The following is a 23705-nucleotide window of genomic DNA, read 5'->3' as shown; positions in this document are numbered from 1 at the left end:
CGCGTGTCACTGCCGGCACCGCTTCCGGCGCCATGGGCGTGCAGGGGCTCACGGGCTTCGTGGAGGAGCGCGGGGTGTTCTTCACCGAGCTGCGGGTGCGGGACACCAAGCTGGTCATCGACGGCAGCAGCCTCTACCACCACCTCTGCTTCGCGCCCGACGCCGACTTCCGACGCGGCGGCGACTACGGCGCCTTCGCCGCGGCCGTGCGCGACTTCTTCGGCGCGCTGCGGGCCTGCGGCGTGGCGCCCTTCGTGCTGCTGGACGGCGGGCGCGGCGCCGAGGACAGGAAGCTGCCCACGCTGCGGAGCCGCGCCGCCGACCAGCTGCGGGCGGCCCACGGGCTGTCCCGCGGCGCCGGCGGCTGCCTGGTGCCGCTGCTGGTCCGCGAGGCCTTCCTGCAGGCGCTGGCCCGGCTCGGCGTGCCCTTCGTGCAGTGCTTCGCCGAGGCCGACCGCGAGATCGCCGGGTTGGCCAACCGCTGGGGCTGCCCCGTCCTCTCCCTGGACAGCGACTTCTTCGTGTTCGACCTGGCGGGCGGCTACTGCCCGCTGTCCCACTTCCAGTGGCAGGGCGTGCGCGCCGCCGGGCCGCAGGGCTGCTACGTGCCCGCGCGCTGCTTCTCCGCCGACAGGTTCTGCCGCCACTTCGGGCCCCTCAGCCCGGCGCTGCTCCCGCTCTTCGCCGTCATGAACGGGAACGACTTCGTCGGCCTGGAGGCGCTGCAGGCGTTCTTCAGCAAGGTGCGCCTGCCGCGGGGCTGCGCGGCGGGGAGGGGCGGGAGGCACCTCCGCCTGCAGGGACTGCTGCACTGGCTGGCGCAGTTCGCGGAGCCCGCCGAGGCCGTCGACAGCGTGCTAAAACACCTCAAGAAACACCAGAGGGAAGAAATACGGGAGCTTCTTTGCACTTCGATGGAGGACTATGCTCCGTCCGACGTGAATCTTGAGGACTTCTTTCAGAATGGGTGCTATGAGTGCGAGGCTGCCAGGAAAGCAGACGTCCCACAGTGGGTAATGGATGCTTTGGCAAAAGGTAAGCTGGCCCCGCTCGTCATCAATGCCCTGATACTTAGAAGTACCTTCCTCCGCGTTCAGGTGGAGAACATGCAGAGACCCAGTGCTCATAGCACAGCTTTGCCCATCCGACAAGTTATCTATGGACTGCTTCTGAGAGTATCTCACGCTACTGAAGATGCTTCTCCGAGTAAGCAGACCAACGAGCTGCCCGTTGTATGTGAATTTGATAGATGCCAAAAGACACTTAAAAAAACATTTGTTCAAGCAGCAAGCCTACCCTCAGATTTTTGTGATGATCGTTTTCCTTTGGACAAGTTAATGGAGGTAAATGGTTGTCACAATAGATCACAGTTAACAGTGCTTCACGAGTGACACAAAAATAGTTGGGACTCACCTTTGCCGTCTGGCCACTAAATGTGATGTCGGAACTAAGCCACCTCAGTAACTACTTACACAGAAGTATCTGTGATATTTAAGAAGCTATACCAGGTTATCTTCATCTTCTTTCTCTCCTGCCCCCCTCCAAGTGTACCAAGACAAATTTTATGAGAAGCTGTTGTGTGTATATTCAACACTCCCTGTATTTTCCATTGGAAATCCTTATTTCATCTTATGTATTTTGTTACACTAATACTTGGTTTTTATGGGAAGGAATTCAGTTTCATGTAGTTTAGGAAAGTCTGATTTCAACAGTACAAAACCTAATTTGTATTTGACCAGGCTGTAGAATGTTTTAGAGCACATGTTCTGAAACAAAATCTGACCCATACCTTTTTACTAGAAGTCGTTATTTCACATGTGAATGTTGCAGCTGCCCAGCAGTTTTACCTGTGCCAAGTATGCTCCTGCTAACATGAATCTCTAATATTTGCCAGACAGAGCAGAACAGCACCTGAAAAACACCTGAAAATCACAGGAAAGTTTTAGTAGATTAGTTCCAGTCACCATTGTAGCACTTCTGTGTAAATTCTAATGATTACGACTGTAACTTGCCATAATGGGAAGTAATCTCCCATTCTGGAAGTTGCATTACTGAGGTTTTGTATGCAGAAATTTCTGCAATATCTAGAAATACAGTCCGTGTTTTAATTCGGCATTTTTAAGGCACATGCTCTGTCTGTTCTGCCGTTCAGTGACTGTTACATCTCTGTGTGTGGGCAGTGCTGAATGTTTTTATGACTTGCTGGTGGCTCCTTTATAAAGGAACCAAGTCTACCACTGCTACACCCATTAAATGCTACACTCCAAAGTACAGGTTACTTTACATAGGTTATTGGCACACGCCTTTTAAACAATATGCAACACTTACGAGTTTGAAAAATCAAGTTTCATGTTAAGAGACATAAATGACACTTTAGCCTTGGTGTGTGTGCTGTTTGTTTCATGAATTTGAGCTTTGCTTCTACAACAGTTTCCTTTAGTGAATATATGGAAATTATCAGTTGAACAAAAGGTTAGAAAAAGAAATGTTGTTCAGCATTTAAAGTCCTCCAGGCAAAACTGACTTCAGTTTCTCCTCTGCTGTGGGAATGTCTTCCTAAAAGTAGGCAAAACAGTCCTGATCAAGGTTTACAAAGCACTCAGATAGCAGCTGAACAGCCTGTTGCATTTCTGCATACATGAAGTTATGGACAAAGCTTGTAACACCACTTTCTGGAAATTAAATGGTTCAGCAAAAAGGGAACATGTGCTAGGAATTAATTACTTATTAGTTACTTCTATCTTTCTACCTGATGTTTAACTGTGTCGGTTTTAAATTTTTAGGTAGTATTTTAAAAAATATTTCCTGTTCAGAATATCTGTGAAACTTAAATATTTTTATATCAAAAGTCTGAAGCGGTGGGTAATTTAACCAGGAATTTACTGGCTTTTTAGAAATAGCTCACCACAGATGAAGTCTCTTACCTTCAACTTTTAAATTTATTTTCAGGTGCCCATGTCATCCCGTCAGATGCTTTTGCTGGAGACTCTGGGAGTGAAAATGAGTTTCCTAGAACCTATCCCAGGTCATTTACAGCTCGCTGCTGCTGTAACGTGTTACTGGATACGTTGTTCAGAGCCAAAAGTTAAGCTGAACCAATTGAAGGCTCTGCTTCTAGTGATAGTTTCTGGAGAACTGCAGAGAATAACCGATGATCCAGGTATGTCTCCAAAGAATGTAATTTAAGTTGCTCAGCTACTACAGAAATCTAGGCCCATTTTCCCACACTTACAGGGAGTTGTCCAAATTTAGAGGAATTAGCCTTGATGTATACTGTATCCTGAAGTGTCACATTCTTTGCATTGATATGCACCAAAAAAAAGTGCTAACCATCAATTTAGCATTTACAATACTTTACCACACTGTAAAATATAATTTGCATTTATAAGTACTTTCGCTAGGTTCAAAACATTAATTCAGACATAAAAGTTACAAAAAATAAGCCTAATGTACTCAGGCATCAAAAAACTACTGTTGAAGAATTCCAATTTTTTTTTTTTTGCTTTTTTTTTCTAAAATAATTTGTACTTAAAAATGCTGAGTTGCCCAGGCACACTTTTTCTGCCTATGCATTGCAAATTTGAAAGTATTAAATAATCACAGAAATTGCCTCACTAAATTTATACCTGCTAGGGTTGTGGACATTCCCTCCAGGAGTCCTTCATTTGATGGCAAAGACGATGCATGCCAGGGTTTCTTTAGGTTCTGGTTTATAGAAACCAGACTGACAGGATTTCCAAGTGGGTTGTAGTGAGATGGAAGGTTTCTTTGGATTTGATCACACCGAATAAATTAGGTTGGAAAAGACCTCCGAGATCACCAAGTGCAACCCATGACTGAACAAAAATCACACTGTCAACCAGACAATGGCACTGAGTCCCGTGTCCATTCTTTCCTTAAACACCTCCAGGGATGGTGACTCCACCACCTCCTTGGCAGCCTGTTCCAGTGTCTAATCACCCTTTTTGTAAGGAAATTCCAACCTAAACTTCCCCTGATGCAACTTAAGGCCATTTCTCCTTGCCCTATTGATTGTTACCTAGAGAAGAGACCACCCCACCTGGCTACAGGCTCAATTCACCTTCTTTTCACCTTCTTCTTTACAGCAGAACATTTATTTCCAAGTTATTTTTTTATTTATAACCTAGATTCCACAGTTCTTCCTGCTGAAGATGACAGCGTTGCATATAACGAATTTCTAAAATGGAAGGAAAAGAAATTGCAAAATAATGACTTTGATTTAGATGCTGCACACAGTTTTTGCCAGTGGCAGTGCTGTCTTCAGATGGGATTGTATCTCAACCAGCTACTTGGTACTCCTCTCTCTGAGCCAGACATAAGCAGGTAAGGTTGTTCCAGAGATCTGTTTTCCATACAAGCCCCTGGTAGAGTGTGTTAACATGTTGCATTTTCTCTGTCAAACTCCTTTGGCCAGTACTTACAGTAGAACTCCCTTCTTTAAAGGAATTAAAAAGAAAAATACTCCTAGCATAGGAGTTGACTATTGGCTAATGTATGTTTTTGTCATCAAGCAACGTGTTTCTGTCTCTGTCCTGTTGAGGTGGAATTCTAAATGCAGATTCTCTCCTTCTTTTGAGCAGGCTTTACACTGGGACCCTTGTGCACAGATTGTATCAAGAGCTTAAATCAGCACCTTCAGTGGAAAGCCTGTTTATTTCATCTCAAAAAATGTCTCAGCTTTATCTGGTTTTGTTAAATACAGTGGAATCAATGGTATCTCCAGAATTCTTTCAGATGACCAAGACCAGATCAGAGTCCTGCAAAAAGAGGAAAACATCTAATAAGAAAAAAACAGCCATCCGACGTGCTGTGCCAGAAACTCAGCATTTATGCAATGTTAATAGGTTTGCATCACTGGAAGTGGATGACTGAAAGTTTTATTTTTTGAATAACTTCTAATGCCATGATGCTGAATCAGGTAACATTAAAATATGTGACTGTTGGGATTTGCAGTACTTGTTTTCACACAAGTACTTGATTCAATCTTTACCAAAAACTTTGCTTCAGGGGATTTTTTTTATTTATCTTTTTGTAACTAACTTTTGTATAAAAGAAATGATGTCTAAAAGTTGTGGTGGTTTGGGTTTTTTTTAAGGAAATCAATCTCATTAAAAATGAGAACAAAATTGTTCAGCATTTCAAAGCAGGATTATTTCAGAGGAATTATTTTCCTGAACATTTATAGTTGGCTCTGCCTCATCTCCCTGAACACTTCATTTATAAAAAATCCAACTTTCAAGTTTGTGTTTGAGAAATATAGTGGCCACAGTCTAACAGTTGAGATTAAAATAGAAATTGACAGGTGTAAAAATATTGTAAAATCAGTCATTACTGGTGGAGTACTTTCACTTGCAAGGAGAGGTAGCTTTGCTCATTGACAACTGAGTATGTTGTGTTTGCAGTAGTACAGGTTCTGTCCATACTTGGGGAGAAACTTCAGATTTTATTTCTCCCCTTTCCCCGTTGTGTGTTTAAAGTGTTACACACATACAAAGCTGTCACATTTGAGCAAGTTTCTACAGGTTTGCTAATTCTCAATAGTTGTCACAGTAATTGTGTACATCTACTATTAAGCTGTTGTCACTTATTCTTCCTACAATGGTTGTATTAAAAACCAGACCTGTTTTGACTTCCCCTATGTACACTGATTACTTGACAAACCCTTGCTATCATCACAGTAATACTGAAAACAATTCTATAATTTTTTTTTTTAAATCCTAAATAATCGATTTCTCAGTGCTTTGCATCAGCAAACCTTCCAGCATAGTCATTTCATATAAATGCTTTTCTCATGAAACTATTGGTTTTCCCTAAGTAAAATATAGTGACATTTGGGTTTTCTTTTCTCAAGAATCCACATTCCTTTTCTTGGATTTAGGAAAATTATGATTTCTACCTCTAAGCACCAAAGTTTAGCCCATAACTTACCAGAATTCAAGCTTGATTCCTGCATTGTGTGCTCAAGTTTTCAGTCCTGTTTTATGCTCCCTCTTACCTCTGTTCCCATGGAAGTAACTCACTGTATCTTAGGATTTAGAGGAAAGATCTCCTATACCATACAGGTGAGTGTTGATACTGCACAAATATAGTAAATGAAAAAAGAACATATCTAAAAGATGTTACATTAAAGAGAAAACTAGTTTGACAATACAGCCTGTCACAGCAAGATGCAACTTTCTTTTTTTTACAGTAAAAAAGCTGCTACTTACTGAACTACCAGCAGCTGGCACCCAACCACAAGCCAGAATCTCACAGCCCATTCATAGGTTTCCATGTACAGCACCTACAGCATCACATTTCCATCAGATGGCTTTTATTTAAAAGTTGAAAGGGGTTACTGATTTTACTAACTAAAACTGAAATTCTTAATTGTCCAAATCATCCTCTTCTCCATTATGGTCCCATATGTTTTATTTTGCCAAGCTTGTAATTCCTTGGATTTTTTAATTATCAGAAAAGTCACATGCAAAATAAGTCTTAAATACAGGTGTGTTTGATTTGTTAGTGCTGGGGAGAACAGAGATCTTCATTTACTCTGAATCCCACATCAGAAAACTGCTGGAGATTGTAAAAATTCATGAGACTTGATGAGAAGTCATATTTTCAATTAGGTAATTCAGAAGACTGGAATAAGGTCAAATACTCCAGGATAAAAACAGTGCTATGACCACATGGCATTTTGAGAATACCTTTGGGAAAGGTGATTCAATTATTAAGAATTACTCTAGTGGAAATATGTTCTAAATGCAGAATTCAGCCCTTCTTCATTGCTGATGAAATAATGCACACCCATTGCAAAACCCAGACCTGTAGGCTAGGCTGAAGAAAATAATTACTGATTCTAGAGTTATGCAGAATCTAAAGTTTTCCTTTCTGACTCATTATAGGTCTTCCACCTTCTTTTTAGGAAAATTAAAGGGCCTTTACTTATTAAACCCAAAATTCTTTATTCAATATTTCAGTAGAAGCAAAAAAATTTCTTGGTTTCTCATTTCCACCCCATAAGAAATGCCTCTTAGTTTTTATGGGAAGTACCCACTGCTTCACTGCACTTCAACTGCTCTGGAAAACAATCTCTCCAACCTGTTGTAAAGTGATCATGAATCACAAGAGCAGCCAAAATAATGGCAATGGAATTCAGGCATTTTTTATATATAATGACATTGAACTAGATTTATTACTTGTTAGTATTTTGCCTTCCATTGGAAAACACAGCACCAAAACTTCTGGCAAATTTAGGTGAACTACATTCAACTAAACCCACCCTGCAATAAGGCAAAATTGTCCTTAAGACACTGTAATTTTACTTGTCTAGAATGACATACCTTATTCAGAAAGTAGGACTTGTACTGGGGAAAGGGCACTGACTTGGCAATGACACTCCATGCTAAGACAATCTAGCATTCATCTGTACTTATCTGTACCTACCCTAGATTTCTGGAACTCCCAAGACCAAGAGCAGAGAACAAAGCAGTCAAATCCCATGGAAGAATATCAATCTCAAGACTTAAGAGGTATAATCTCTTCCCAAAATCAAAGTTTGTTCGAAATTCTTCATCAGTAGCACTGTCAGCTTTTACTATCTTTATTAATGAATACTAAGGATTTTATTAATGAAGTGTTCTGAAATTGTACTGAAGTACTGCAGTATTGAACAGCTACTGCCCCACTTGCCAAAGACAGTAATTGTTCAACAACTGTCAAATTTGTCCAACTTCTGAAAGGCAGAACTGCTGTAAGTAAGAAACTTCAGCTTGAAGACACTTGAGACACTTGAGAGCATTTCTATAAGAAGTCATATTTTTCATGCCCTCCCAGCTCAGTGGTAATAACCCCAGGAAGAGATGAGGGCCAAGTGCTGCAGGATCTTTGCCTTTACACAGTCACATCTCCAGTACATTGGTAGTCCAGGTATTATGGGCATATTGAGGGTCACAAAGAGCCATGGATGAACTGCATGTATAAAGCAGACTGAACATGCACTCATGCCCTGTCTGCCCCACTTCCTGGCAGTGTCTAGGAATCCTACAGGAAGAAAAAAAAAAAAAACAATTCCAGTAACATTACCAGAGAAAATCATACTGCACTTTCGAGTATGGCATTTGGGGCAAGTCACAATGGCAAGTGCAAAAATATCTCACTGTCTGTTCATGACAATTCCTGCTCAAATGACAGGATGACCACTGTGACAGCATGGGCCAGATTCAATGCTACTGCCCACATTTTCGGGCTACAGTGAGGAGAGATACATATACACTAGTTTACAAGGGAATGAGATATCACCATGTCTTTGACTCCCCCCGGGATCTTCAGACATCCTCTTTTCAAGATTCTTTAGGTGATAGTTCCTTGCATTTCCTGAAAGGATGATGACATGACATGGATGACACTCTTTTCTCTGATGACACTGATGACAGAGCAAGACTATTTTGAGGAAAAGCACTATTTCCAGTTAGTGAATATTAGAGAATTTAGACATTGTAATATTAAAAACCCTTTTACAATGTCAAAACAAATCTATTATAACGCTTTTCTAGCTCCAAAAGTAATTCAGTGGGTTAAAATTCCAAGTTACCCTGCCAGGAAAAAGAGATTATTTTTTATGAACAGGAAGGAAGGAAGAAGGAAGGAAAATGAAGCTTCTTTGAGAGAGGGATGGGGTGTTTTTTTCCCAGTGAGGATTACTACATTAATTTTCTAATTCAATACACTACAGATAATTTCCATAACTACTGTCCTTTATTCACTAAAGTGATCTAAGAGTCATAAACTAAAGTAAATATGGAACAGGACATGGAACAAAGCCTGTGTCTGCAATCATATCAAAACAAGCTCTGCCTGTTTGATGCAAATGCCTGTTTCTTTTAAAACAAAGAGACGACACACTTGTAAGAAAAGCAAACATTTACTTCAAATTGCAGTATAGGCTTTTCAATCACAGAAAAAGAAAAGAAAAACAGTGATCCAACAGCGGTCACATCCTGTGCAAAAAGAAACAAACTCGGGATACAAAAAAACTGTAGCACAAGGTACTTGAGCCGCTTACACATTGCAGGATAAAGTAAATAAATACAGTAGCTAGAATATGGCACTCTTGTGACAGACTCTAAACCCAGTGGAATGCCTCTGAAATATTTTTATCCTTGTATTAGTAGCAAAGTCCCATCACCATAAAAGTAGAATAGTACAATGCTTTAAATAAAAACAAACTAAAATATTTATATCTAAGAAGGATTTTACACAGTTATATCTTTTAAGTGCAGAAAATGGGACTTGGGCTTAGATCTTTCTTTAAATTAAACCCTCCCCCCTCCCCCCATTAATACCATTCAATCTTAAAAGTAAATTTATGTTTGAGGAAAAATGTTACCAAAGTTGCATAATTTGATTTGTTACTTCCACAGCTGGAAGTTAAATTCTAAACAGTCTTGAAACATGAAGTTCGTCACTAGCCAGTGAAATAAAAGGACTTGTCAAAAGCCCTCAGGACTTCTTTATCCTCCAGATATTGTGTTACTTTCTCCAACATCTTTAGACAGCAATCGCTAAGTTTGCAAACACAAGAATGCAATATGCATCATACATCAAGAAAAGACGAAGTTGATGAAGAAGAACTTCCACGTTTCTGGATCTTTTCCTTCCTTCTTTCAAACTTCTTTATTAGCTCAGTCACTATGCACACAGAGGAAGTGAGTCCCAGAAGAAACAGTAAATCTGGAAGAGATAATTAGCCTTCTTTAACATTGCTATTTAAGGCTGAGGGGAGACTTAAAAAAGAACAAGACTTTCAAATTTTCTCCCAATCATTAGCAAAGTTCAGGAGAAATGAAGCAAGATTCAATTTGTTGCAGGCCCAGAAGATTAATATGTATAGTTTATGCACAAATCATAATTACACACTAGATATTAAAAAGCTTTTAAAGTTTTTTTTTTTAATAAACTTATTTTCAGCAACATAATTAACTCGGAAAAAAGAATATAAATATAATCAGAAATTATGCTACAGAAAATACATGCATTTCATTACAATCACTTAACTCCAGAAAAGCACAAAAGTAATAAATCCAAGTCTTAATGAGGCCAACAGCATTATGTATCTATCTTTTATGTATCTACATATCTATTATGTATCTGGCTTTTTTAAATCCTCCTGTTTATTTCCCTATGATAACACAATCAATATTAAAGGATCAGAATTTCTAAATAAGGTATTTATATAGAGAAAAACTTGTGAAACAGTTAAATTAATAGTGCTCAGAAACCTACAAAGTCAATTTTTCCTGCAACAAAATTTATATTAAAAACTCCCAAATAAATAAGCACCATTATAAAAATTTAAAAACACACTGATCAGTAATGTGCCATATGCATTTAAATAATGGTTCCCAAAGTAGACATCTAGTATAATTGAAAAAACCTAAAAAACTAAAAAAACAAATCAATGAAACAAATAAAACCCCTAAAAATCCCTATCCACAAAACAAAAGGTATGAGCAGGTTTTTTATTACTATGTTCTATGCAAACAGCCAGAAAGTGATCTTATAGAACCACCTCCCACCAAATTTTTAAATTAAACCTTAATGCACAGTTTTGAAAAGGGAACTGTTCTTACCCAATACACTCAGGCTCTCTGTTTGGAAAACCTTCTGAAGTGGAGGAAAGTAAATGACCAATAACTGCCCCATTATAGAACCAAGGACAGCATAGCAGAACATTTTGTTACTGCAAAGTCCAATCTCAAACACAGATTTTGTCTGTAAAAAAAATAATATGTCACAATGTACATGTAATCTTAATTATCTAGACAAGAAACAACAATTTCTTTTCATCCAGACTTTCAGAAAAAGGTAAAATATTACTGTTGACCTCTTAGATAATCCAGAACAAGTTCTCCAACAGGCTAATGGCATTTTCTCCCTGGTAAACAGAGTACAAATCTTGTCTTCATAGTCAACAACTTGCATATTGAGCTCACTATTCACAAGTACAGTTCATCAGAAAAAGGCTACCCCTACACTATTTCAGAACAGATAAGACTGCCAATTACAGTAAATATAGTAATGTATACTATCACAAAATTTCAGACTTATTTCCTTACAATAAAAAAAAAATGTATACAGATGAAAAAAATACAGAACAGTTTTAGAAATTTTCCTTGGACTATGGGTTTATGATTATAAAATTTAAAAGCTGAGGCCTTTGAGAAATTTCACATTCTGGTAAGGCTGCTGAGCTGACAGAATTTCCAGGAAGACAAAAAAACTAACCAAGTATATACAGCAATACAAAGGACCATCACACTTTAGCTCTTAATAACAACTTTCTTGCTTTTGTCAGGATGCCACCACATAAGCAAATTAAGTAATTAACTTATCTGTAATTTAAGAAATCCTACCTAGTAAACACATGGAACTCTGAGCTTAACAAACGTGAAGTAAATCTGCAGGAAAACACTTGAAACAAACACAACAAGATCTCCCCTCCAAGAAAACTGATTATGTCTTAACACTGTGTAAATGGACAATATGAATCACTTACCTGAGATCTAGAACTCAAAGCATTGAACATATCAAAAAATACAAAACAGGTGAAAGTCATGGTTGTATCCCGCGGTGTTATTACATTGTCTCTTAACTGCCAACAAAAGAAAAAGAAATGGCTTTAGCATGCTTTAAACCTTCCTCAGTTAAACAAAGTCAATTAAAATTATTACAATAATTCTACCATAAGTTTTGCTAGTTGAGAAATGAAAGCAAAAGTAACTCGTTTGCCCCAATCCAATTTATTAAATCATACACACCTGTAACTTATAAAAATTTCTAATTCCAAGCTATGATTAAATTAAGCCTCCTGACCAACATTCATTCAAGCATGTGGAATAGCAGTAATTCTATGATGCTCTACCAAATGTTCACACAAGATCTTTCTCTACTGGGAAAACAAAGTCGAATGGCTGTTTCATAATAATCTGGTTAGAGGATTTACACAATTACTTTGTATGGGCTAAGTTTCCAAAGCAGATTTGGGACATGAAAAAGTCTATGTTAAATAACAGAACGGGGAATAAAACTCTATTTTGCTTTGTAACAACTATTTTGAAAACCTTCCTCTCTACTCTTATAATATTAAATAAGCATGGCCAAAACTCACTACTAAGTTCATATTAACTCTGAATTACAACTCCTGGTATAAAAAGGATTTATTTTAAATTAGGTTTGTTACTGATCCAAGTTCTGCACTTTTGTCATACCTCTCTCCAGAAGACAAACAGTGTTCCACAGACGATAATTATTGATGAAACCAGTATTTTAACAATCAGGTTTTTGGTCAGAATGCTGTCCTTCAGATTTCTTGGAGGTTTTCGAATAATATCTTTATCCACAGGCTCCACCCCAAGGCTTACAATTAAAAGAACATCTTACATTTTTATCATCATAAAATTAATTCACTGCTTCTAACTTAAGGATTAGATTTTCTAAGTTGAAAAAACAGAGGATTTAATGTTAGTTCCTCACCATCTCTCCCTCCACCATCTTCTTGCAGTGAAGAGGGTCAGAGGAAGTACCCAGGGGGAAGTCAGAACCCTGCATGCAAGTTTCATGGGCATATCCATGGATCTTTATCTATCCTTGCTGCCCCCATATAATTAGATACCAAAGCAAACTAAATAAATTAACACAGAAACATACTGCAAACATTGAAGTCACAGACAAAGTTCACACAGAATCACTAGACTGGAAGAGACCTTCAAGGTCAACCCTTCAAGTCCAACCCACATCCTAACACCTCAACTAAACCATGGCAGCGAGTGCAACACCCAGTCTTCTCAAACGCATCCAGGGATGGTGAATTCCACCACCTCCCTGGGCAGACCATTCCAGTAATTTATCACTCCTTCCATAAAAAACTTTTTCCTAACATCCAATTTAAATTTCTTTTGGTGCAGTTTAAGACTGTGTCCTCTTGTTCTGTCAGTTGCTGCCTAAAGAAAGAGACCAACCTCCACCTGACTCCAACCACCTTTCAAGAAGCTGTAGAGAGAGGTCTGCTATTTCTGAAATATCTCACTGAAGTTTAACACATCATAGTTTCCTTTATGAGCAACCATTTCCTTTGTTGAAATAAAAGGACTACAGAACCTAACAGAGTTAAGAGTAATTACTTACCTTTGAGCTGGAGGTCCATCCATAATAATATTGATCCATAAGATCTGCATGGCATTGAGAGGATTAGGAAAGTTCATTAATGTAGCCAGTGAGATTAAAGTCAGTGCTGCTATACTCCTGTTGAAAGAATCCATTTTTACAACTGTCAGCATGGAACATTTCTGAAGATCCACTGATAACTGCTTTGTAATCAACACTCAACTGTTTAAGAGTAGATATGATTTTGACAGTGTGAATCATGACTAACGTTAAGTCAAACTTTTAAGTAAGAGCATGAAATCCTTTAGAATACTCATTCTGATACAGTCCATATTTGAAACAGCATTGTTCTGACAAAAAAAGGCAGCAAATTTGCATTTTAAAACCTCCCAGACTTTTAGGTAACATTTCAGAGTTATCACTCACCATCCCCAAAATTTTTTATAAGGAAACTGGGTCCTTGACTTTTCTTGTGACAAAAGGGGAACTTCTAAATATGGTTTTGAAAAACAAAGTGCTTTTTCACTCCTGATGTAAACAAACTCACTCTGTGCACCTGTCACTGGTCTGCCTGGTCAGTCAAGGCAAGATACTATTCAAGCTCCCTAAAAATACCTACAACCACTCCTCATTACTAGCAAGATGAAAAGGCCAGGCCAAAGACTGAAAAACAGATTCACTAGCTGCAAGCTCAGCAATAGAAACCTCTGTAAACAAGCATGCACTAATGGGTCTCAGTCCAAGATTAAGAGGTTTCATAACCAAGAAGAGAGCAAGGCTTATAATAATTCCAAATTTTACACTGTACTGAACCCTATAATACTTTCACTGCAAACAAAGAGGGACAGAAAAAAACCAAAGGGGAACTGATTCATCAAGAACAGGCAAGCACCCTTTCCTAAAATATCTACACTTAGTTATTCTTCAGCAGCAGATTCCTAGTCTACTCTTGGTAAGACTAGACAGGACACTTGGTAAGGCTGAAAGTATATGCCATTTCTTGCAGTGTTTTTGCAGATAAAAAAATTGTCTTTTCTAGGTTTTGTTTGTTTGGAAGTTTTTGTTGAATTCTTTTGTTGTTGTTCTGGGGGTTTTTTGGGTGCTATTTATTGTTTGTGGGTTGGGATTTTTGCGGGGCGTTTTTGAGTTTGAGGTTTTAGGTTTGGTTGGTTTTTTTAACTTCTACAAATTTCAGACCACTCTGAAATGTCATGAAGGCTTCAAAAAAGTACATGAACAACATGGTGAAGAGAAAAACCATGTCCCCGAATACAGATCCAATAAGATAAACTCACAAAAAATTTGAAATTAAAGCATAATAAACTCTCATTCTCTTGTCTTGCATACATATTATATAGCTAGAACATGAATTCTTATGGGCAAGGAAAGGAAATCAGCTTCATATAGTTAGCTCATTCCACAAACTAATAAATGCTTTTCAGAAAAACTAACCTCCTGATTCCCTGGTTTCCTCCATTTGAATACATGTTCTAGTTAAGGAGGGACAGACTGACTACAAGCTTCTCATTTAAACAGAGAGCCAAAAACAGCTATGCTGTTTTTCATTATCCCTTCAGTAACTGACTTTACACATCTCAACAGGAAGAACTGTGACAAAATTACATGTCTGCTCATTGCACTATCTTCTGGGTCCTTAAAAACAAAACAAGCCACCAAATACAACAAAATAGTGAAAACTCAAAAGCACAGTATATCAGCATCCTGCTTGCAATTTACAGTATTAACATGAATTTATGCATCTGCTTCATGCTTTGATTCATTCACAAGAAACTTCTGGTTCTGACAGCTTTTCAAACTTACGTGCTCAGTTGAAATCTAACAAAATTTTTTATATTATTATAAATTCCTTTACCCTCTTCAATTGCAGACCTGCAATTAAAAACAAAGATTACATTACTAGACAAATGCTTAAAACAAACAAAAAAGCTATTAATTTAAGCAGCAATAAAACCAGCAAGAAACAAATGGAGTAAAGGTTCTTTTATCTTTGTCATTGTTTTTCAACTTGACTATTAGAACCCAAATTCTTCTGTGATTTTGAATAATCACAAGTTATTTTTCCAGATACTTAACTTTCAAAATGTAATTATTAGAATAATATCTCCTCTATGTACAAAATTCACCACCATCCTTGATAAGAGCTTCTAAATCAAGTCAGATAATTTAAAAAATCAAAAACCACAAAACCCAAAAAGCCAACAAATATCCTCCCCCACCCCCCGCCAGGCTAAAAATACCACAGAAATACAGCATGGCTTTAGAGGACCATGTATTCTTCCTCTGAAATAAATTAAATATGTACAGACTATTTTCACAACCCCTGGCATGTGTCACAACTTGCCTACCACATTGTCACTATTACTACAGTGAGAAAGGGTTTTCTGGTACCCAAATCAAGCCTCCTTTGCTGCAAATAAAACTGATTTTTTTTCTTCCATTCTCCCAATAATTAAATAGCATTCTTTCAGTAACTTAAAACAGAAAAATTTAAAGATAGAAAAATATGGAACTTCATATTTCTTTTTTTTCCTTAGCATTCACCCTCTCCTATTGAGAACTCCCCTGATAAAGTGAGCAAAATTGGATAACACATTCCAGCAAAAATCTCACCAAGCCTGTGTAAAGTACCTACTGCAGATGTCCCTCCTATGTACTCTTCTGACCATGTTAAAATGATTCCCTTCTCTGTTATGTTTTTGCATAACAGCATATTTCTTTTGGCTGAATTAGTGTGACAACATCATATCATCCTCTGACATACTGCTACATAGGTAGATTTTCTTATACTGTACTTCTCCATTTCATTTCTTCCCAAGGGCTAAGTGTCATATTTTGGAACTGAAGTGTTCTGAGATTGATGCATAATTTCAAAATGAAGGCTATTTCGCCAGACAGTGTTCAGCTCTGTCAACAATCACTACCTTCAAAAGTCAGATGAGTTAAAGTCAAAATAGCGTAAGTTTAGCTAAGCTTTTTTTGAAACACACCAACCAAAAAAAAATTAACAAGTACAAACAGCTGGTTACCAGATGCTAATAACCTATTTTCACCTATGATATCTAAAGAGTTAACATTTTTTCCTTTTCTGAAATCACCACATTTAAGAGTTGAAAACAAACTGAGATCTACCTAATTTTTTAAAATCTTGAGTGCCATGCTCTGTCATTTTTTAATTACTTTTATACTTCTGAAGTACAAAATTGAATGAAATCTACTCATCACTGGACTCACAATTTCACCTCAGGTGTGTTTCCAAACATGCTAATACTCCTGACTGAGCAGAAAACTCATTTACAGCAGCTACATTTACAAGTTCAGGGAAACTTCTACTGGTTTAACCACGGCAACACCTAATTAAAGCTGTATAGTACAAGAATATGTACATAAAGGCCACCTACATTATTGTCTGAAAATCATCATCCACGAGGATCATATCTGCTGCCTCTTTACAAACATCTGTTCCAGTTTGTCCCATTGCTACACCAATATCTGCAGCCTTCAGAGCAACAGCATCATTCACTCCATCTCCTGTCATAGCTACTACGGCACCATTATTTTGCAGGGACTAAAGAGAAGGAAAAGAACTTAAATCAGGGATTGAAATAATCCATCCTATAAAAATTATTCTAGATACAAGTTTTGTATCACTGTTCCCCCTCCCCCATTTCCTATAATTGCACTGTAATGTCCTAAAGAAAAAAGCAGCTGCTTCTGTTCTAAATAATTTTTATACAGGTTTTTGGGTAAAACTTCAGTTTGTACATTCAGACAGCCTAAATTTTAAACCTAGGGTATATAAAATTTGCCTTTAGGGGAAAGAAAAAACTCTAGAGGAAGACAGAAGATACTGTATTTCCATATTACCATTATCACCTTTTCATAAATCTTACATGCATCCCTACAGTCTCAGTGTTTTGACTTCTCCTTATTGTCACTTTTCTGATTGTTCCGATTGTTACACTGAGTTCGTCCTTCTTTTCTACCTTCTTTTGTTAACTTCTGAATAGTCATTGCCACAGACATGGGCTTGAAATTCATTCCCTTTATCTCATCTGGCAAGTATCAGAAAGATGGTTTTCAAGTTCCTAGTCAATTCAACTGCAACATGACACAAAATCTCAATCAATCCCCAGCTCCCTACATAGAAGAAAGCACAATGTTACCTACCTATTCCTTGTGGGCACTATGCATTTTTCTAGGTAATATTTTCAAGTACACTTCAGTGACAAATCAGATGCATATCTGATTTTATTGTGACACACTGTAGCACATTACAGGTTAAGTAAAGCAGCACAGGCAATACCCATAGCAACAGTCCAGCATTTGAGCCTCTATGTGACATACCTTTATAATTTTCAATTTATGTCGGGGACTGGCTCTGTAGAATACTGCAACCTATTCAAAGAGTAATGAAGTAGTGGTGAAAATTTCAGATATGTAAAGAATGGCATTGAATTCTATTAAGGTAGAGGGCAAAAAAACCACAATCAAAGGCCAACTGTATTCTTGTTAGCCCTTAAGCTGAAGCACTAGTGAGCTGCATTTTTAATTGAGTGAAATCATTAATTTTAGAGAAGATTCAAAGTGTGTTCTAGTAAACAAAGTTAGTGCTACTTATTTCAAGATAGAATGTGCAATTTAAAAGCCTTCTAAAATAATGAAGCAATGGAGGTATAATAGCTTATTGCTGGCCTTCCTGACTAAATTTATGCAGGCAATTGTAATGCTGACTCTACAATCAACATCCTTTCTCCTTATCAGCACAAGTGACAAACTATTTAGGATATTTCAATTTTACAAGTTTAGAACACATTATTAAAAATTGAAGTTTTAAAGCAGATCAAGAATTCTGACTTGGACAGACCAATTTTCAGATTTTTCTTGGTCTCTGGACTTTTCTCTAAATTGATATTTGAGCATGTGGAATTTAGTTTTCCTTAATCTCCATACAGTTAGCATTTTTCCTTTTCAAGAAGTGTGACAAAAAGCTAGATTTCTCACCAATCACTTTAGACTGTATACAGCTTCCAATCTTATTGGTTGATTTTAATTAATTTCTAATAAGACTTTAAGCAAATACCTACAAAAGCAATTGGGTCAAAGGTCAAACATGTGTAAGTAAATTTGTATTTACTTCAGTTACTTAATGTGGCTATTTACAGCCCTTAAGAACACATATTGCCAAATAAACCAAAAATTACTATTTGCCACACAATTCTTTTTCTCAGTTTCTATGAGTCACTAAGAAAAGCTGACATGCACATCTCTTGATTGCAAATACTGACTTTTGGCTTTCTTACACCATGGCTCAAGCATGCTGCAGTGCAATTTTGCAGTCCTTTGCAAACAGAGAAACATTTTGATGCATGAATTTTGCAACACAGCTAAACCAGAACCTCTGTTGCATTTGATTGTTTTCACATTCATAACTTGGACACTGGTTAACCCATTTAGTTATTTAATAACTAAAAAGTATTAAGCAGTAACTTAATAAATAGACCATTTCAAAATTCCCAACTAGTGACCTCAGATGAATCAAAATCATTAAAAACAGACAAGTCCTCTCACGAATTACAAAAGAATGGACTGTCTGAACATGCAGACTTTAAGATTATATAAATGAACTGAGTTGCTCAGAAATAAAATGGCCTAATAATACAAAAAGCTGATGTTCACTAAGAGGTGGCAAAATGAAAGCTAAAGATAAAAAAAAACCTTGAGTCATTAAAAGAGACAGAAGTAATAAACTCCCTAAAAAGATAACTGTGTAAGTTCAAAGAAATAGATTTTCATATTGGTTATATGTCAGACCAAAAGACAATTATTAGAACAATATTATTTGTAACTCTGAAAATTACATTTTAGCTTGCCACAGAAAAAAAAACATTTCTCAATATGTAAATGCATCCTTTACCACATTTCAGGAAGTAGTATATCAAAACAAACCTTTGGTGTTATTTGAGAAAGCTGTTGAATATCCAAATCATCTATCTCTTCTCCAGAGATTGCCTGTGAATTTTTGGAATACAATCCTAGTCGACTAGCTGTAAAAAAGTAATAAAAAAACCTTATTATAATAATTTACCCTTTTAAGACATTAAATATCCAATTATTTTTTTTTTAATCCTAATATTTTCTGCAGCATTTCAGATTTTAAATATCTGGAGCAGAACATCTCACTACATTATTGATTCAGTATGTTGGAGTAAATTAGATGAACTCTTGAGTAATAACAACATGCTACAAAGTCTATCCTAAATCAGGTATTTATTTGCTTAGGCTTTTTAGGTCTAAAGGTCTATAGTTGATTCTGTCAGGTGTCATATGAACAAATAGAGGATTTCAGCCCTTTGAAAGAATTTACAGTTCAAAAATAACAGAAAAGAAAATTAAAAATAACATGAAAAAGACAAGGGAAAGAAAAAAAGCCTCTGATAAAATACTCTGAGTTTGGGGGTATACTCTTCACATGCACATTCAACTGTTCATCATCCTGTTTGTAAAGAATTCTTATTCTGGCTAAAGTGCTTGTTCTTGAATGCACTGTACTGTAAAAAGACATTAAATAATTTGTTTAAATATTTATTAATAATACTTAAGGTTCAAACTTAGTTGTATGGACAAAACTGTACTAGACAGCACAGAAGTGCCATACATCATTACTCCTTGTCACTGGCTCTTAGTTGACCCCTGTGTCAGAGACAGGCAACCAAAGTTGAGGCTTGGAGGTGATGTAACAGTAAGAATCAGAAGTCAAGCATATATAATAAGTAAACAACACAAAAAAATACAGTTTCAAACAGCCAAAGCCATATATTAACCCAACAGGAAAGACTGCTATTCAAGCTGAAACCAAAGTATCACTTCAGGATAGGATCCTGGGTTTTTTGAGTCTTTTTTCCCCACTAATTCCACTGTGCCATACATTAATCCACAATACAGAACCCACAAACATTAAACAGTTAATATGCACACTTCCTAACAATTAGCTAAGCAGAAAACAAAAGATGAAAGGAAGTGAACTATTCATACCAATGGCAACTGCAGTTTCCTGTGAATCTCCAGTAACCATTTTTATTGCAACTCCTGAGGTGATGAGTGTAGTAACAGCTTCTTTTACACCAGTCCGTGGGGGATCGATTATTCCCACAAGCCCCAAAAACGTCAGCTGTCCTAACTCAGGACCAGAAGCTAAGGCCAGAACTTTAAAGAAATAAAAATGTTAAGATTTGAAATTAATGTTTATAACAGCATTTAAAACAACTGTTTCAAACCAGCAGGTCAGCATAGAACAAAGGGCTGGATATTTTCCTTTTTTTAAACCTTGCTAATAGCAGTGCTGAGCATTCACAATAGCCTACTTATGTACACTCTTGTGTTCTAAAGAATTCCTTACCAAACAGCCAGGTTTTAAAGATAATTCTCCTATTTATTCTCATCTCTAAGTGTCTATATTTTGACTGTGTACAAGGAGAACCACATCTAGATATGTGATTTCTCTGTGCATTTCTTTTATGCATTAGGATGAAAGAGAGAATCAGTTAACGTATTTATTTTCTGGGGTTTTTTTTTTTTTTTTACCTGTTGAGATTTCATTGAGTACATGCTGAATATTTTCTGGAATGTCTTTTAAAGTAGGATTCTTAATTAAAATATATTTAAACGTCATCAAGAGTTGTAAGGAAAAAGCAAGTTTGACTTTTTCAAAACATTACCCTTGATTTTTCTGACAGAACAAATGACTGTTCAAATGAAACAGAAAAAAATACCACTCCTAGCATATCCTCTCAGCTTCTAATAATTTGCATCTTAGAAAATTCCTGAACCACAGAGTACTCCTCCCTTAAAAAAATATTATAAAGCTGTGCATGGACTTAACAGCCTAGAGATCTCTTTACAGAGGCCAAAGAAAGCCAGTCACATATAACCCTGGACCATAATGAACTCCTGTCAATCATCTTGTGAAAAATACATTGTTTTATCTAAAATTCTACACAGCTTGCTAACACAGAAGATAATTCTAATGGCATCTCCTGGCCTCCAATCAGTTTTGCTAGCCTAATTCATGAAGGAGACAGGACCCAAAGTAATAGACAAATATACACATTCACATTAAAAGAAAAAAACCCACAGGAATCTATAACAAGGTGTGGAAGTCATTAAGTAGAAATGTACTGGTCCGGTATGGTCATTTGCAAGAGACGACAGCAGGCAACAGTGCCCTTGCTCACCCTTTGCAGTTTAATCATGTTATTACACAGGTCTAAAAACTAAGCAACACAGTGGCACTTACTGAACAAAAAAACCCCAACCAACCAACCAAAAAAAAGAAGATCCCAGTGTTTTGGGCTGCTGTTGTTCGTTGTTACTGGTTTAGGGTTGGGTTTTTTAACAAGCAGTTGCCATTTAAATGAAATTGTTATTTTGAGAGACTGAATCAGCCTTACCTCTAAGCCCTGCAGAACCCATAGACACCTTCTCTTGCTGGTATTGCTCTCTCTGTTGCTGCACCAGGGGTAGGCTCTGTCCCTTACAGTTATATGATGTACAGTATCTAATGACTTGTTCATAAGCACCTTTCATAAAGCAAATCTCAGGTTTGTCCTAAAACAAAAAGAGCAGTTCTGTGCACGTGTATGCATAACTACACATACACATGTACATACATACATGGTTACATAAGAATGACAGATGTGTACTCTTCTTGACAATCTTAACATAATGCATATCAAACCTACATTTCTAAACATAAAAATCTGTTCTTTTGAGTGTCTCTAGACAGTGTACATTCAAGAGTTGTAAAGTCAAAAGAGCCAAGCTAATAATCAGTATCTCACTTCAGTAGACATCAAACACAGGCACTGCAAGCCACAGTTTACAGACTAAGAGGCCATGCAAAGGACAGAAATTCAACCTATAGAGGACATTAGACCAGAAAGACCTTAAGCTCATCATCAGACCAGCTGAACAGGTCATTAAACATTGCCTCCATTCTTGTATAAGGCCTAATAACTAATATATCCCAGATAGCCATCCAGCCTTGAGAGGATGGTATGAGACTGAGTCCCTCACCTACCTCAAACACATAAATCCATCACTAAATCAACTCATTCCTTCCCTTCCCCCACCTCTCCATTAAGAACTGCTGCCTCAGCTAAATTTCCAATCATTGGTCACTCATCTTCTCTCCAGCTGAACTAAAATGCTCTTTTCTAATATACCTATTTTCTTCCTGTGAAGTTATTTACATGCACAGCAGTCAAGTTAACTCAATCTTTCATTATAGGCTTAACTGATGAGACTTTCAAGTTTCTAAATCCACTGTATTTTCTTAGTCTTCAAGTAATTTATGTTCCCTTTAAATCTGTTACCAATTTTCCAACATTCTTTTAATATTGCTGATTTCAAAACACATACACAGTAAGTCTTTACATAGATTAAAATCTAATACCAATTTCTGCTCACCATTCTTGACACAGACATGGATAATCAACAATATTATCCATGCTAAATATTATCCATAGCTAAAAGGAGTCAAATGCTTTCTTTCCAAAGCAAAGATTTTTCAGTAATACTGGAACACTGTCAGCAAGCCTGGTTTTGGTCTGAAATAATGGAGGATTTTTCATAAATCCAATATAAGATCCGATGCTAGACATATTGTCTAGCAGGCTCCAGTTATCAGACTGGCAGTGATTATGTCAATACTTGTAACAAAAACATTGATATGGATCTAAATGAAACATGAATGCACATATGTATGTTAACGTACCAAAAGAGAGAAAAAATATGTTAAAGAGTGCGTTTTATTGATAATCCATGCCAGTGTTGACATTAATAAAATTTGTCAACACTGGAGACGTGATGTCTGCATCAAAACCAGAAATCCTGTGTTTTCAAGCAAATGAAATTTTACTATTGAACATCAATGCATATTCTTGTTCTTCATTCATTACGTAACTAGCACTGGAACAGCAGAAGATTGGCAGAACTGCTTTAGGTGTTTGAGAAGGAAGGAGGAGGGAAAAATAGCTAAGTATACAATCAAGGTCTCAGTTTTCAAAATACTTAAAACACTTTCCCAGGATGTCTTTCATGGAAATTATTTATTGTGTTTCCTTTTCTCTGCTTCAGAGCTTGAAATTAAAGCTGTGTCTATTATCAAACCATATTTCCAGGACTGTGCACTACTGCCAGCCCTCCAAAACTTCTGAAGCGAAAAATGAAGATATTAAACAAGGTAGATAACCATTCTACAAAGCCAGTGCTCATGGAAACAGTGATTGAAGTTTACCTGCTGCGTTCTGTGAATGCATTTAACAGCCATCCATTTCTGTTCTGAGCTGAAGGGATATTCAGCCTTCCTTATGTAGTCTTCCTGGACTCCATCTAAACCCATCTGTATAAAACAGATATAGAGTATCACCACAATGTCAGGACCTTTTCTTTCCAAATAGGTATGAAATTTGAAGACTTGTTGAAACACCTTAGTGAGCAAATTGAAGAACAATTTTATC

The 23705-nt window shown here is 37.2% G+C and overlaps 2 protein-coding genes across 9 annotated transcripts in view; one reads left to right on the top strand and one right to left on the bottom strand.

Moving 5' to 3' along the window:
• Positions 1-8: 8 nt before the first annotated feature.
• Positions 9-5033, top strand: ASTE1 (asteroid homolog 1). The gene is made up of 4 exons (XM_079302036.1): positions 9-1343; positions 2950-3160; positions 4149-4344; positions 4602-5033. The coding sequence occupies exons 1-4, from the start codon at positions 33-35 to the stop codon at positions 4891-4893; spliced, it is 2010 nt and encodes a 669-aa protein (XP_079158162.1). The 5' UTR covers positions 9-32; the 3' UTR covers positions 4894-5033.
• Positions 5034-8907: 3874 nt separating this feature from the next.
• The window catches only part of ATP2C1 (ATPase secretory pathway Ca2+ transporting 1), a 63169-nt gene continuing 48371 nt past the window's right edge, over positions 8908-23705 (bottom strand). For all 8 annotated transcript variants that reach the window (XM_079302025.1, XM_079302029.1, XM_079302026.1 and 5 more), the window contains 12 exons: positions 23483-23587; positions 21636-21792; positions 20221-20391; positions 19135-19232; positions 17533-17583; positions 16587-16753; positions 14989-15057; positions 13189-13305; positions 12273-12420; positions 11561-11656; positions 10635-10776; positions 8908-9735 (listed from right to left, as the gene is read on the bottom strand). In XM_079302025.1, the coding sequence (XP_079158151.1) occupies positions 9599-9735; positions 10635-10776; positions 11561-11656; positions 12273-12420; positions 13189-13305; positions 14989-15057; positions 16587-16753; positions 17533-17583; positions 19135-19232; positions 20221-20391; positions 21636-21792; positions 23483-23587 (1458 nt within the window). In that variant the 3' untranslated portion in view covers positions 8908-9598. The remainder of the gene's footprint in view (positions 9736-10634; positions 10777-11560; positions 11657-12272; positions 12421-13188; positions 13306-14988; positions 15058-16586; positions 16754-17532; positions 17584-19134; positions 19233-20220; positions 20392-21635; positions 21793-23482; positions 23588-23705) is intronic.

The sequence above is a fragment of the Erithacus rubecula genome (genome assembly GCF_903797595.1).
Source record: "Erithacus rubecula genome assembly, chromosome: 3".
NCBI lineage: Eukaryota > Metazoa > Chordata > Aves > Passeriformes > Muscicapidae > Erithacus > Erithacus rubecula.
This window is presented reverse-complemented; position numbering and strand designations above follow the sequence as displayed.